The sequence below is a fragment of the Cyprinus carpio genome, unplaced genomic scaffold (assembly GCF_018340385.1).
Source record: "Cyprinus carpio isolate SPL01 unplaced genomic scaffold, ASM1834038v1 S000006646, whole genome shotgun sequence".
Classification (NCBI taxonomy): Eukaryota; Metazoa; Chordata; class Actinopteri; order Cypriniformes; family Cyprinidae; genus Cyprinus; species Cyprinus carpio.
Genome location: NW_024879272.1, coordinates 207,501 through 222,343, shown reverse-complemented (window position 1 = coordinate 222,343; position 14,843 = coordinate 207,501). Strand labels below are relative to the sequence as shown.

The following is a 14,843-nucleotide window of genomic DNA, read 5'->3' as shown; positions in this document are numbered from 1 at the left end:
GTAAACAGCATCTAAAATATGCTACTTACACTGCCTTCTAAAAAGACTTAAACTAACATATAAGCTTTTTAATATTTGTAATAGACTAACAAAACCCCAATTCATTTCATAACGCTGTTTCTTGCGGTCATGTAAACAATGCTTTAAAACTGAAATCTGGGCTTCGAGTTAGTGGTCTAAGAATATAAATCATTTTAGAGAGCTTATATTGCACCATGATTTTTAAACTTTAAATTCATCACAAATGCATTTCGTGACGTAGCTGAAGCGGAGGAGTTTACAGACACACAAACTGAAGCACGTCGTCTGAGAACGTACAAGCAATCATCACTTTAATGGACAAAGAAATATGACGTTGGGATCAAAACAGGTGATAATAGTGGAGCATGTTGTACATGTAAGAACAGAAAACAGATGAAGTCTGTACGCCGCTGAGTCCGGCGTCTTCTGTGAACTGAAAGACTGAACTCGTGTGCTTTGACAGAGGAGAGACTCAGCTTCAGTCCTTGAGCTCATTTGGCCGTCTTGCCCTCGGCCGGCATCTCTCCGTTATCCAGAGTCTTGAGGAGGCGGAAGAGTCCGGCGGCTTCACGGATCCGACTGAACTCGATGCAGAAGGCCTGCACCTCGATGAACAGATCCTGGACATTAATGATCTTGTTCCTGATGAGGGACTGGAGGAAGACGCACACCAGACGCACCAGACGGTTTCAGGAGACACAGGAGACAAGCGCTGTCCATCACACAATAACACACTCCCTGCACATACTTCAGAGCATCTGAAGAACGCTTTTAAAACCCATGGCACACACATGATAATGTAAGCTATAGATGTGTAACGATATCATCAACATCATGACACTGCGATAGCAAAACGGTCTCGATATGCAGCTGGTGATCCGGTGTTTATAGAACTATGAATAAAAGTTATATTGCTCAGTGTGAGCTCCATATTCTCACTATATCATACTATATAGGCCTGATGTATCAAAAATGATACAAAAATTAATATTTTGTTTTTTTTTATATAATTTTTTTTTTTTTTTTTACTTTTCAAAAGCTCTACTGCCGTTTCCATCAAAATAAAAGCTCAAAGTGCAGCATGAATCACTGACAGCTAGAGGGTTAAATGCAGTCTTTCAAGTGTAGAAATTAGGAAAGAAGTGTTATAATGTCCCTACTGTTGTGTGAAGCAAAAATAATATTCCTATGAAATATTCATTTTCATTTATTCTACAGTGCAGTTGTATTACAATACATGGCTACTACTGTCACAGTTGTTATTATTATAATCTAATAAGTCTGTCTTCCTCAAACCCCAGTGTGAATGTAGTTTAGACACTAGATCACAAATAAACAGAGGGTTGAGTCTCCTTTAAAGTTCAGGTTCAAAACTTTTAGAAAACACGTCACAAGTTTGTGGAGGTTTATTCTTTTCACTGCGTCTCGTATGTTTTTAAATGCAATCTGTGTGTGCTTCGGCTCTTTGGATTAAGATGCTGTTTTGCTCATAATTGTTTATGCAATTTTCGAAATTATATTAGATTTTTATGAGTTTATTTAGATGTAATGTGTGTTTTTTTGTAGACAGTTATTCCTTGCTCACAGTTTAAATGCGCTGCATTATTTTGCTGACTGCGCCCTCCTGTGGCCTCGGGAGACAAGACAAAAGTTTATCTAAAACCTACTTAATCTGCATTTAAAACATTAGAAATTAGATCATTTTTATTTTGTGTTTGATTGTTAAAACAAAAAATATTTGTTGTTTGTCTCAAATTGGATTAATGTAAAAATACAGTGGTTAAATTTAAATATTTTTTTCTATTGCTATTTGTTTTAAAAAAGGTTATAAAAATGTGAATTAACTAACAATACTACAGAACGATATGAAACATTATATAGCTATATCGCCCATCCCTAGCTACTACTGTCATAGTTGTTATTCTATTCTAATTAGTTTGTCTTCCTCAAACCCCAGTGTGAATGTAGTTTAGACAAATAAACAGAGGGCTGAGTCTCTTTAAAGTTCAGGTTCACGTCAATCACGAATGACTTCCTGAAGATCATGCTGACTGAATGCATGAGTCTGTCCTCTGTGTGGCCTGTACATGTTGCTCACCCAGGTGCATCATGGTCCGTGTGCGGTGTGTGTTTACCTGCATGTACTTGTCTTTGATCTGCTCACAGGTGGAGATGCAGTTGGAGATGTAGAGGTGGATGAACTCAGGAGGAAGATCCACCGCTGTGGTTAATCTACAGATTAAAGAAGAAACACAGTCACACATGCTCAGAGCTCAGGGCACGAGATAGACCCGACGAGAGCAGGACGCCGCACCTGTTGACCACCTCCATGGAGTGCAGCGACATGTCCATGTTGACCAGGACAGAGAAATACTCGGTGATCTGGCTGGAGGACATCAGCTTCAGCAGCATCTCGATGGCCACCAGAGGGTTGTTCTCAACCAGGTCCGGTAGTTTGGCTGGAGTCAGACCGATGTGATAAACCAGCTTTGGGTCCTTCTCCAGTTCACCCAGCAGCTGATGAGAGAGAGAGAGAGAGAAGCGCTCATTGTTCAAGAACACACGCTCACTTCAAGAGAAATCAAAGAATATTTGATTAAATGTTAAGTATTTATACATTGTTGCACTGCCTTTCATTTATTACAAAATTACATACACTACCGGTTAAAAGTTTGGGATCAGAACAAGTTTCTTCTGCTCATCAACGGTGATTTATTTGATCAAAAATACAGTAAATATTATTAGAACGTTAAACAGCTGTTTTCTGTGTGAATCTCTGTTAAAGTGTAATGTATTTCTGTGATGTGCAGCTGTATTTTCAGCATCATTACTCCAGTCTTCAGTGTCACATGATCTTCAGAAATCATTCTAATATGATGATTTGCTGCTCAAGAAACATTTCTGATTATTATCAGTGTTGAAAACAGTTGTGCTGCACAATATAATCATATCTACAGTGGTGTGAAAATGTGTAAATTACAGTTTAACAGCTTAGGTGACACAAAAACAATGGCAGGATGCAGACCCCTGTGTTTGGGGTGAGACGTGACCTGGATGTGTTGAGGAAAGCTTCTGTGTGAGCGTCAGGTGATGGAGTCTGACCTGCGTCTGCTGCGCTGCTGATAACGGACTCTTGAAGGCTTTGACCATGATACGCTTGATCTCCACTCCGGTGCCGCTGCGCACACACATGGACCGGTCCCACTGGATCCGGTGATCCGGCTCACACGGGTTGAGCCACGCCAGCTCGTCCTCACACACCAGCAGCGGCGGAGCCGGCCGGATGAACTCGGGCCGGAAGTGGCCTGAGAGACAGATGAAGGAGACGTTTAGCTGCAGCCACACACCAGTTAAACCATTACTATATCACACCCGTGTCATCCAAGATCTTCATGTCTTTCTTTCTGGTGCAGAAAAGAAATTAAGGTTCTTGAAGGGGTCATCGGATGCCCTTTTTCCACAAATTATGAAATCATTCTTTAGGGTCTTAATGAAAGCACCCTTTTAATCCTGTCAAAAACAGCCAGCCGTTTGGGTGCATGTCCCTTTAAATGCTAATGAGCTCTGCTGACCCCGCCCCTCTCTTCTGTGGGGCTGTACTGTTTACTTTAACCACAGAACTTGATAACTAGCGCATTATTAAGAAAGGTTAGGTTATATATTATTATTTCCTCAAAAAACTTAATTTCTTGGCGACTGAAGACAGACTTAGACATCTTGGATGACCCGGGGGTGAGTAAATCATCAGGAACTGTGTATTCTGTGTAACAGGAGCGGCGTCACACTCACTCTCCAGAGGCGGCCGCGGGCCGGTCACCAGAGACTCTGTGATCTGATTGGCCACGGAGCTGTCGAAGCCCGAGTTGGAGGAGTCTGGGTCGGGGTCGCTGAGCAGGCTGGGGAAACTGGCCTTGCTCTGAGTGGGCAGCTCCGACTGACGCTCTGAACCAGAGAAAGACATGAGATCATCATTATACATCTCTGCACACTACACCATCACTCAGCTCTTTATATAAACATGGATATAACAGTACATCCAGAAGCAGAAGTGTGTCCCCCTCTGCTTCTCCAAACATCTGCACAGAACCACAGCAGCTTTGCTTTACTCTACTTTACTCTACTTTACTCTACTTTACTCAATCTTCTGCAGACAATTGAAAAGATGATTTCAGCTTTGATCACAGAAATAAATAACAATTCAACAGATATTCACACAGAAAACAGCTGTTTTTATCCCTAAAAATATTTCTCAATTTTATACTGTATTTTTGATCAAATAAATGCAGCCCTGATGAGCAGAAGAGACTTTCAGAAAAAGAAAACGTAATTATTGAAAGGTTTTGACCAGTGGCAGTATGCAGTGTATTTTCACAAAATCATCTTCTATAATAAACCATCATAAGTAATCAAAAGCTTAGTTATTTTTAGCGTTTTAATGAGTTCAAAAATGTATTTATTAAAAGTTAGTGTTAGAGGCTAGTAGAGCACTGATCTGTGTCCCCCTCAGCAGATGTGCGTGTGTGTGTGTGTGTGTGTGTGTGTGTGTGTGTGTGTGTGTGTGTGTGCTGTGTGGTGTGTGTGTGTGTGTGTGTGTGTTCACACTATTGTGTGTGTCTGTGTGTGTGTGTGTGTGTGTGTGTGTGTGTGTGTGTGTGTGTGTGTGTCTGTGTGAGTGTGTATTTTTGATCAAATAAATGAAGCCCTGATGAAGAGTCTGTGTCTGTGTGTGTGTGTGTGTGTGTGTGTGTGTGTGTGTGTGTGTGTGTGTGTGTGTGTGTGTGTGTGTGTGTGTCTGTGTGTGTGTGTGTGTGTGTGTGTGTGTGTATGTGAGTGTGTGTGTGTGTGTGTGTGTGTGTGTGTGTGTGTGTACTGATGTGTGTGTGTGTGTGTGTGTGTGTGTGTGTGTGTGTGTGTGCTGTGTGTTTATGTGAGTGTGTGTGTGTGCGTGAGTGTGTCTGTGTGTGTGTGTGTGTGTGTGTGTGTGTGTGTGTGTGTGTGAGTGTGTGTGTGCTGTGTGTTTATGTGAGTGTGTGTGTGTACGTGAGTGTCTGTATCTGTGTGTGTATGTGTGTGTGTGTGTTTATGTGAGTGAGTGTGTGTGTCTGTCTGTGTGTGTGAGTGTGTTTATGTGAGTGTGTGTGTGTGTGTGTGTGTGTGTGTGTGTGTTTATGTGTGAGTGTATGTGTGTGTGTGTGTGTGTGTGCTGCGTGTTTTATGTGAGTGTGTGTGTGTACGGTGAGTGTCTGTGTGTGTGTGTGTGTGTGTGTGTGTGTGTGTGTGTGTGCTGTGTGTTTATGTGAGTGTGTGTGTGTACGTGAGTGTCTGTGTGTGTGTGTGTGTGTGTGTGTGTGTGTGTGTGTGTGTGTGTGTGTGCTGTGTGTTTATGTGAGTGTGTGTGTGTGTACGTGAGTGTCTGTGTGTGTGTGTGTGTGTGTGTGTGTGTGTGTGTGTGTGTGTGTGCTGTGTGTTTATGTGAGTGTGTGTGTGTACGTGAGTGTCTGTGTGTGTGTACGTGTGCGAGTGTGTGTGTATCTGTGTGTGTGTGTGTACCGGCGAGCGCGAGCTGCAGTCCGCTGATGTCTATGGTCTGTGGCGTGGAGCTCATGTCCATGCTGGACACCTGTCTCGGCGTCTTCTTGAAGAGGTCTCGCGGCGGGGCGAGCATCAGCTGAGACAGGAAGTACTTCTCCGGCAGCGTGATGGGGGGCAGGAAGCCTGCAGGGAAGCGTTAAAAGATGTGTGTCTTACAGCAGAGCTTCAGGAGAAACACACTGCACCTGAAAGCAGGCAGGGCCTGAATCTGTTTATAAACTGGGGGCGAGAGGGGTTCAGTTCCCAGGGAACACACACACTGATAACACACTGTGTACTGAATGCACTGTTGGTCACTTTGATAAAAGCATCTGCTTAATGTGTAAATGTTAACTAATTGTGAAGGAGGAATAATCAAAGTCCACTGATTAATCAATTGATAACTGGTCAATTAATCGTTCTGATATTGATCTATTATGAAAATACTGTTCTGCAGCTGTACCTGAGAGTGTCTCCTGCTCCTCTCCAGCACTCGACGGGTTCAGCAGGTGCGCAAACACCGCGGCGAAGGGGTTCGCGGCCAGCGGCTCGGTGCGGTACATCTCCCACAGCAGATAGAGAGCAGTCAGCCGCTGAGGAGCACTGGGCAGCAGGTCCGGCTGCTGCAGCAGCATCACCAGAACAGAGCCCACGCGGAAGTGCTCGGCCTTACCGAAGCAGTGGTGGAAGGCTGTGGACAGCTGCTCGAAGCTGTTGCTGCACGCGTCGTCTGACATGATGCCCAGCAGATTGGACAGCTCTTTAGGAGCCAGAGTCATGATGCTACGGTCAGACGAGCCTCCGGTCAACGGGAGACCTGCACACACACACACACACACAACAGATCAGCTGTATTTAAAACATCATCTGAGACCCCGGAGCACTAAACCAGTCATGAGGGTCAGTTCGTTAATTATTTGTGTGCATAATTTGTAGATGAATGATTTTTCTCTCCATTGATGTATGGTTTGTTAGGAGGACAATATTTGTCTGAGATACAACTATTTGAAAATCTGGAATCTGAGGGTGCAAAAAAATCGAAATATTGAGAAAATCATCTTTAAAGTTGTTCAAATGAATTCTTAGCAATGCATATTACTAATCAAAAATTAAGTTTTGATATATTTACAGTAGGACATTTACTAAATATCTTCATGGAAACATGATCTTTACTTAATATCCTAATGATTTTTGTCATAAAAGAGAAATGTATAATTGTGACTCATACAATGTATTGTTGTCTATTGCTACAAATATACCTGTGCTACTGATGACTGCTTCTGTGCTGCAGGGACACTGATATGAATGTGCTGCAGATGAAATCCTGATGCATGCAATGTAAACAATTATATGTTTATATTAGTGCAGCAGATACTGACTTAAACTGATCTAAACATGAGTCTGTGCTCTATATCTGCAGTAATGTGTCTCAGTGAGATGAGATGTAAATGATCCAAACATATAATGCAGTGATTGAGAGATGAAGAAATAAAGGCTCCTCAGAAGATGTGAGATGTTCTGGAGGCTTGTGAAGATCATTCCTCCGCTGAGGAACAGTGAAAGTAAAGCTTCTGGAAACAAACGCTCCTCAAAAGATCCTGATGATCAGATTTGAGACTCTAAAACATGATTGATGGAGAATCAAGTAAAGCTGAGCTGCTTCAGTCCAGTAAGAGTTCATCTGGAGATATTACTGCAGTTATTCTGACCTTTACTTGATCAAAATCACTCAAGATCTGACAGAAACACACGTGAAGTGTTTCTACAATTACACTAGAAGAGCTTTCACTGGATTAAACACTCTAAACTCTCAATCAGACGACAGAAGAGCAGTATGTGTTATTATATGAGCACTTATTCAGATCTTAGCAGTATTTATGGCCATTATAAGCCCATTTTTCACATCTTGTCGCCTAAAGCGCGGTCTGTGTAGTGTACTCGGAGTGTTTTGAGACACAGTCAGTAACAAACACATTTAACGATACCTGAGTGGAGTTCATTTAATCCTTCCCACCGACAACAGACGCTCGCGCACTGATATAACGCGTTTATGAGCGATTATACGCGGATACACTTAAATCATTTGATTCGTTTTCTTTTTAACAATCTGAATAAATTCTCCTCTTCTTCTCTTGTAACCGTCGCCTCCGTCTGTGAGCGGGCGCTTCCTGTGCGGCGAGCGGAATTATGGGAGATGTAGTTCAATCGATACGGACTCCAAATCGAACTTCTAAAATCACATGCTGCGTTCACTAAATTTTTATTTATTTAATACGTACAAGCATAAAATTAAGTTCTGCATGCATTGTTAAAAATAAAACCCGCACACAAGCAGAACGCAAAACAGTCGGATGACCCGGATGTGACCGTGTCCTCCGCCTTGTATGTGACCCACAATCCCCCGCTCTTCCTTTCCCTCGATCTCCGTTCAGAGTGAGTACCTTCCTTTCGGTTACCGTGTATTAATCCAGCATCATCCGCGTTATTAATCACTGATACTTCAATGTAACGTCGCGTTTGATTGTAAAGGCACGTTATAAATCACTCTGATGCGGTTTGTGGTGTTTTAAACGCCGATGTGAGCGATTAAAGACCGTTAATGTTGACAGGCGCGAGGAGCCCGCGAACCCGCAGAAGTGTAAATAAAGCAGTGTTTTACCAGAGTAAACTGTGTTTATCACGATATGTGTAGTGAAGAGCTGCGTCAGTGTGCGAACGAGCGTGTTTTAACTGATAATCGGTTCGTGCACTACCTAGTTCACTTGACTGTGTTCTAGTCAGCACTTCTGAGCGCGCACACGGGTTATGATAACTGATTTAACCTGTTATTACTGAGTTAACTGGTTAGGATGGGGACTGTTACTGTGTGTTCAGTTAATGAGTGATTGTGTATTTGTAGTGCACTTGAAAGTGTACTAGTGTATGAAAGATGGGGTTCATATTCACGGTGTCCCAAAGTAGCACATTCTAGTACACTTGGATAATAAGAATTGTTGTAAGTGTATAAAGTATGAAATGTTGTTGTGTTTGTGTGCAGATGGCACCTAAGAAGGGCGAGAAGAAGAAGGGCCGCTCGGCCATCAACGAGGTGGTGACCCGCGAGTACACCATCAACATCCACAAGCGCATCCACGGCATGTGAGTCCCTCTGAAGTGTCCAGCGCTGCTCTGTAGTGTGTGTGTGTGTGTGTGTGTAGCTCACACTCCTCTGCTCCTCCCGCAGCTCCTTCAAGAGGAGAGCTCCTCGCGCGCTCAAGGAGATCCGCAAGTTTGCAGTGAAGGAGATGGGCACGCCTGACGTCCGCATCGACACCCGTCTCAACAAGGCCGTGTGGGCCAAAGGCGTCCGGTGAGTGTGTGCGGTGCGAGGGCTTCAGCAGCTCTGAGTGTCTGCTGTGATCCACTGACCGTGCTGTTGTTCTGCAGGAACGTGCCGTACCGCATGCGTGTGCGTCTGTCCCGCAAGCGTAACGAAGACGAGGACTCCCCGAACAAGCTGTACACCCTGGTCACATACGTCCCCGTCACCACCTACAAAGGTGAGCTCAGCGCTCGTTCAGACGGAGCCCTCTCCGCCGAGGGTCTTAATCTCACAGCTGTGCTGTTACTGATCACATTTCTGACTCTTTATCTGAATTATTGAGATGTACACACGTTACTGAGTTATGAATTCAGAATCACGTGAGAATCGTGCGATTTATAAACTCATGATTCTGAGAACGTGTGAAATAAAGCTGAACTGCAAGAAAACACTTAAGATTTTAACTCCGTTCTGAGAAATTTCTGACTTTTCTTAAATGTGAGATATAAACTTATTTGCATGTTATAAATGTGGAAATGCAGAATAACTCAATTCTGAAAAAAAAAAAGAATTCTTAGAAATAAAGTAAAATTTGTCTTTTCCTCAGAATTGCGAGAGATAAACACAATTGCAAGAAAGTATTTTCCCTCAGTTGGACTTTGTCTTGCAGTGTTATTATAGTCAGAATTGAGAGAGTGTTTATCCAGCGGTGGAAGCGGGCTTCCGTGCATCGGTCCTCACACTGGACCTGTCCTAACACTGTTTAATCACTTCTGATGTTCATGTACTGTGTGCTCGGCTCTTGCTGAAGGACATGTCAGTGTTTGTGTGAGAAGCTGTGTTTTTAAACCTCTGTACTGTTTCTGACTTTGCTTCTTGTGTGTTCGCAGGTCTTCAGACTGTTAATGTGGATGAAAATTAAGTTTCCCTTCATACTTGTTGGAATAAAAACATAAAAGGATTTTGTTGTGGTGGATTTATTTCTTGTCAGATGAGTTTTGTGTTGGTGAGTATGGAGATCAGACAGTAGAGAATGAAACCAGCAGTATAACATACAGACATCTGTGCAGTAAATAACTCGTTTAGAGCTGCCATTCATTCAGGAACTAAGATCTGATCTGATCTGTTCCCACACGCTCCTTCTGTTGAGAGTGTGTGATGATCACTGGACGCTTGATCCTCCGCAGTCTCGACTGAACCTGGTCCCTTGGCTTTCAGTGTATCTGTGGCACGGTGCAGCTGAGCATCAGTCGTGTGGCTGGCGGTGTTTAAGGCACGTGATCAAACACAATGATAGTAATGAAGAGTCTCATCTGAAAGTGATGACACTGGATCAGCTCGTTCAGAACGTGTCAGTATCTAGCACAAATCAAGCTTCACTTGGCATGGTTTAAATCACACGATGTTCTTCAGTATTTCTGTCTTCAGGGCAAACATCTAAACATTCTTAATTCACGATTAACTGGAGATACAAAATTAATATGAAGTCTTGTTTTCTGTAAAATGTATCAAATTTAAGTGAGTTTTTGCTTGAAATGAGAAAAAAAATGTTGCCAGTTAGATTAGAAAAATCACATTTATTCAAAAGGAAAAGAATGTTATTTTTATTACGTGATTGGCAGATTTTCTGTGAGAGATTTTTCTGTTTGCACCATGGAAGAAAAAAAAAGCTAATTTCAAAATTTTGACCTTTTTCTTATCAGGATTGTCCGTTATAAAGTTATGTGAGTCTGATTCAGAATATAAAAAATAATGACTTTAAAAAAGTTTTTAAGTGGCAGAAAGAGTCTGCAATTTTTATTTTTCTTAATGTGAGTTTTTTTTTGTTTTTTTGTAAAAGCATCTTGATTTAAGGATATAGAGATATTTATAACAAGAAAAAAAAAGAACATTTGTTGCAGCACAAATATTATAAAATGTCTGAAACCCTGCAGCATTTGATTAGAATCAGATTGATGTGTTCATAATTCAGAATCATTCAGCTGCTGGATCAGTTATAATAATATTAATATTTCCTTCATGTGAGTCGTGTTGATACGGTCACAGTGACATGTAAACCGTTCGATCCTGTCAGACTGAACTTGTGTGGTATTGACTGGATCTGCACAGTAAAGTGTGCTGCAGAGTGAGAGTAATGTGTTGAGATACTGATATAAACTCAGCTGAGGGGGGGCGGCATCATGGGACTGTACAGGCGTGGGTCTCTGGTCCTGGTCAAGCGCTCCTGGTGCTGCCGGGGCCTGGCGGCGCTGATCCTGGCGCTGGGCTCCTCGGGTCGCTCCAGGAAGCTGACCAGCACCTGCTCGGTCAGTAAGGAGGCCAGGACCTGCTCGAAGCTGACTGACCACTGCTCCTCGCTCCGGCTCTGACCGCTCTGTCGCGAGGCTGGTGACCATCCCGATGGCCTGGAAGAGCTCGGCCTCGCCCGGATCGCCCTGAAACATGCTGTACAGCGTCTTACAGAACTGGATGAACTGCCACTGACGGACACACACACACACACACACACACCACTAATCAATCAACACCGCTACATGGCTTAGTGACTATCAAATCTAATTAAAGGGTTAGTATTTTTGTCTTGATTTCTAGTATAAATCATTAAACATTCTTTAATCAAGACGCATTTATTTTACAAGTAAAATGACTTAACATTATGTCTGGGTTTCTGAACAAAAAAGAAGAAAAATCCTAATTTTGTTTTTGCTTAAATCGTTATTTTTTTTTTTTGTTTAAACAGTTCTTTTTTTTGGTTTTGATCATTTGGATAAAATCCTCTGCTTAATGAATAAATGTGAATGTTTATAACTTGTCATGTGCAGTGTTTTAGTATCATCTAATGTGTTCAGCTGTTACAGTTTTTCTCGATTGCTTAAACACTATGAGCAGGCTTTTGAGCTAAGATTTCAAGACCATAACTCCATTTTTCAGAAAGCACACCCATTTCCCTGAACTACAAACACTATTCCCCTGCTTTAACACATGAGTCAGATTTGGTGAACTCTTACTGCAAAACTCTACACACAAATCCCTACATTTCTCAGTGTTTACACCATGTGTTCATTTAGAAAGCACTAGCATTCAGCATTGTTCACTCAAGTCAGCATAACTTGAGCTCAGTTAGCACACAGATACCCACGTGGAAACACTAAGAGTCAAAATTAATCACACACCAGTCAGAACCTTCAGTAGATAGATAAAAGAGCCCCAGTCAGTTCATTCAGTTTTGGAACAATGGGTCCAGAGAGACGTGACTGAAAAGGTCGAGGACACCAGAGAGGAGGAAGAGGATGAGCAAGAGCAGTAAGGAGTGGAGGAAGAGGAAGAGGATGAGGGGCAAGGAGATGAGGAGTCTCAGATGAAATTTGTGCCACTAGTTGACCGTGTCCTTGTCCATGCTATGTGAGCGAGGCTGGGCATGAGTTTCAGCCAAACTTAAGCTGCTTCACCGTCGCCTCGATCATAAGAACATTCAGGGAGGTGTACCTCAGTGTACTCTACTGTAACGTTTGAGAGCTGTGCTCTGTTACAACACATGCATCAGATTCCCTTACATACAGATAGAGTTTCTGTCTGCTTCCATTTTGTAAAAAGTGACTTTTGTAAAATCAGTACTAGAGCTTATTGTAGGACACAGAGACAATAGGTTGAAGGTAGCCTGACTAGACGTTACATTGATTTTGTGTGACTGATTTCCCCCCCGAGAATGGCTCGGCCAGTAGTTTTCAAGATGTGTGTCCCAGACCAAAGATGTGATCTGGGAGCAGAATATGTTTTTGTTGTTGGCATGTGGTGTATTGTACGTGTACAGTACATTACAGGAATAGAAAATGTGCAAATGTATACACGTGTTCATCATGTGAAATATTTCTTGAGGAGAAGAACCACAAGCAACAACTTATTACTGGAAGAGGTTTTGTAGTATTCTTTTGCTTCTCTCACCAGTGCTGTAAGACTGCTGTTGTAGTGTGTGTGTTTTTCTTGTGTGTGAACACGGGAAGTGCAAAGTTTTACCCACTCACACAAGAGTGAATGGTTTTGAGTGTAGAGCTTCATTCTGACCTGAAAATAAGATGTTTGGGGAATTGAGTGAGACGTTATGGATTTGTGTTTACTGTTTTACTGTTGTTTACACACACACACACACAAACACACACACACACACACACACACACACTCTCACACACGTACACACACACACACACACACACACAGAGAATTTGTAAGAATAAATCAAAAGGTAATATTATATTATATTACAGCACTAACACTTTATATTGTTATACAGTGACGTGACTGAACAAGAAATTCAGAATAATAAAAACAGACAAAACAGTATCTGATAAAAAGAAAAAAATTATCTTAGGGCACTATTATTTAAAAATTAATACATTATCAATTATTATACATATAATTATTAAATATTATATGACATATATATATATATTTTGTGAATTATTAAATTGTTAAAAGATTTATCAATTAAAGTGACTGAAAATGTAATTAAACTACTAAAACAGAATAAAAACATAACAGGACACAAGAATTTCTGAACTTTTAATAAATTACATAAATTTCATGATTTTAATTAATTAGACATATTCAACCGTTAAAAAAAATCCATCAATCAATCAAAACAGGAATTTGGGAAAAATAAAACTTTTAATAAAAGTTAAGGTACATAACAGAGTTGGTAAAGTGTATAAGTTTCATGATTCAATTAACTGCAGATTAATCTGCAATAACATGCCATGATTTGATTACTAAAATTAGATTTAACCATGAAAAAGTAATACAGAAAAATTAAATATGAAAAAAAGAATTTGTGAAAAAAAATAATAATATTTGTGCAGAGATTTCCTAGAGATCTAAACCTACACGAGTCGACTGATATCAGTCACAGTATACTGAGACGTTACTGAGTGCTGCAGCACTGTTGATGAATGTGTGTTTATAGAGCACAGCTGTGTGCCGCATGAGTTATTGTTATTATACCACACCTCACAGCATCACGAGAAAGTTTCACTTTCCTACTCGAGCTGCAGTCAGCCGAATCAACACACACACACACACACACACACACACACACACACACACACACACACACAAACACGCTGAGCACAGGAACACATACAGGGGGGGTTATATTGATCATTTTATATTTATATTTTGATTATATTTGCCCACTCACACAGAAATGAAGGGCCTGTAATTTTAATGGTAGGTTTATTTTAACATTTAGAGACAGAATACCAACCAAAAATCCAGAAAAAGCACATTATATAAAGGTTAGAGATTGATTTGTATTTCAGTGAGATAAAGAAGTATTTGATCCCCAAGAAAAGCATGATTTAGCGGTTGGTGCAGAGACCGTTGCTGGCAGCTCAGAGGTCAGACGTCAGCAGGTTTGCACTCTTCTCAGGAGATTCTGATCCACTCTTACAGATCCTCTCTACATCCTGAAGGTGTCTCAACTCAACGGTTCATCTCCCTCCACAGATTCTCTACCGGACCGAGGTCTGGACACCGGCTGGACTCATACACACATCATTTATCTAGCTAACCCCTTGCTGGCTATGCTTGTTATTGTTATGTGTTGTGCTTATGTGTTCTTTTGATCAGTGTGTGTGCATGCTCCAGGCTCCAAGACAAAGTTCCCCATTGGGGATAATGAAGTGTATTGAGTTGAGTTTCCGTCTGGAGCATGAGTGAGTGTTTGAACCTTCTGTAATAGTTGTGTTTGAGTCTCTCAGTTGTCCTCAGTGTGAAAAGATGGATCTCAGAATCACACAGTCACTGCTGGAAAGAGTTCAGAGATGCAGAAGATGCTGGAAAACTGAAGAATGTGCTCAGGACAAACAAGGGAATCGTTAACTATTATCACAAAATATAAAAACAGCCGTGGATCATCCAGGAAACGACCCGCGGTATTAAGATTCAAGGGGGTGTA

At 41.5% G+C, this 14,843-nt stretch overlaps 3 protein-coding genes across 4 annotated transcripts in view; 1 reads left to right on the top strand and 2 right to left on the bottom strand.

The window, feature by feature from the left end:
* Positions 1 to 305: 305 nt before the first annotated feature.
* On the bottom strand, positions 306 to 7,905 carry cnot11 (CCR4-NOT transcription complex, subunit 11). Of its 2 annotated transcripts, XM_042755195.1 has the most exons (9): positions 7,578 to 7,905; positions 6,852 to 6,916; positions 6,056 to 6,409; positions 5,572 to 5,736; positions 3,811 to 3,963; positions 3,124 to 3,326; positions 2,336 to 2,538; positions 2,157 to 2,253; positions 306 to 710 (listed from the first exon to the last, which is right to left on the bottom strand). In XM_042755195.1, exons 3-9 carry the CDS (start codon positions 6,369 to 6,371, stop codon positions 513 to 515), a joined length of 1,335 nt encoding a protein of 444 aa, XP_042611129.1. In that variant the 5' UTR covers positions 6,372 to 6,409; positions 6,852 to 6,916; positions 7,578 to 7,905; the 3' UTR covers positions 306 to 512. The 2 variants fall into 2 exon arrangements, with proteins under 2 accessions (XP_042611129.1, XP_042611128.1); XM_042755194.1 differs by lacking the exon at positions 6,852 to 6,916 and having other exon boundaries at positions 7,578 to 7,893.
* A 559-nt stretch (positions 7,906 to 8,464) lies between these two features.
* On the top strand, positions 8,465 to 9,854 carry LOC109096502 (60S ribosomal protein L31). Its single transcript, XM_042755196.1, has 4 exons — positions 8,465 to 8,730; positions 8,816 to 8,941; positions 9,019 to 9,131; positions 9,784 to 9,854. Exons 1-4 carry the CDS (start codon positions 8,603 to 8,605, stop codon positions 9,813 to 9,815), a joined length of 399 nt encoding a protein of 132 aa, XP_042611130.1. The 5' UTR covers positions 8,465 to 8,602; the 3' UTR covers positions 9,816 to 9,854.
* Positions 9,855 to 10,732: 878 nt separating this feature from the next.
* LOC109097045 (TBC1 domain family member 8-like) overlaps positions 10,733 to 14,843 on the bottom strand; it is a 4,745-nt gene continuing 634 nt past the window's right edge. Inside the window, exon 2 of the mRNA XM_019110736.2 lies at positions 10,733 to 11,373. Coding sequence (XP_018966281.1) covers positions 11,052 to 11,373 — 322 coding nt within the window. The 3' untranslated portion in view covers positions 10,733 to 11,051. The remainder of the gene's footprint in view (positions 11,374 to 14,843) is intronic.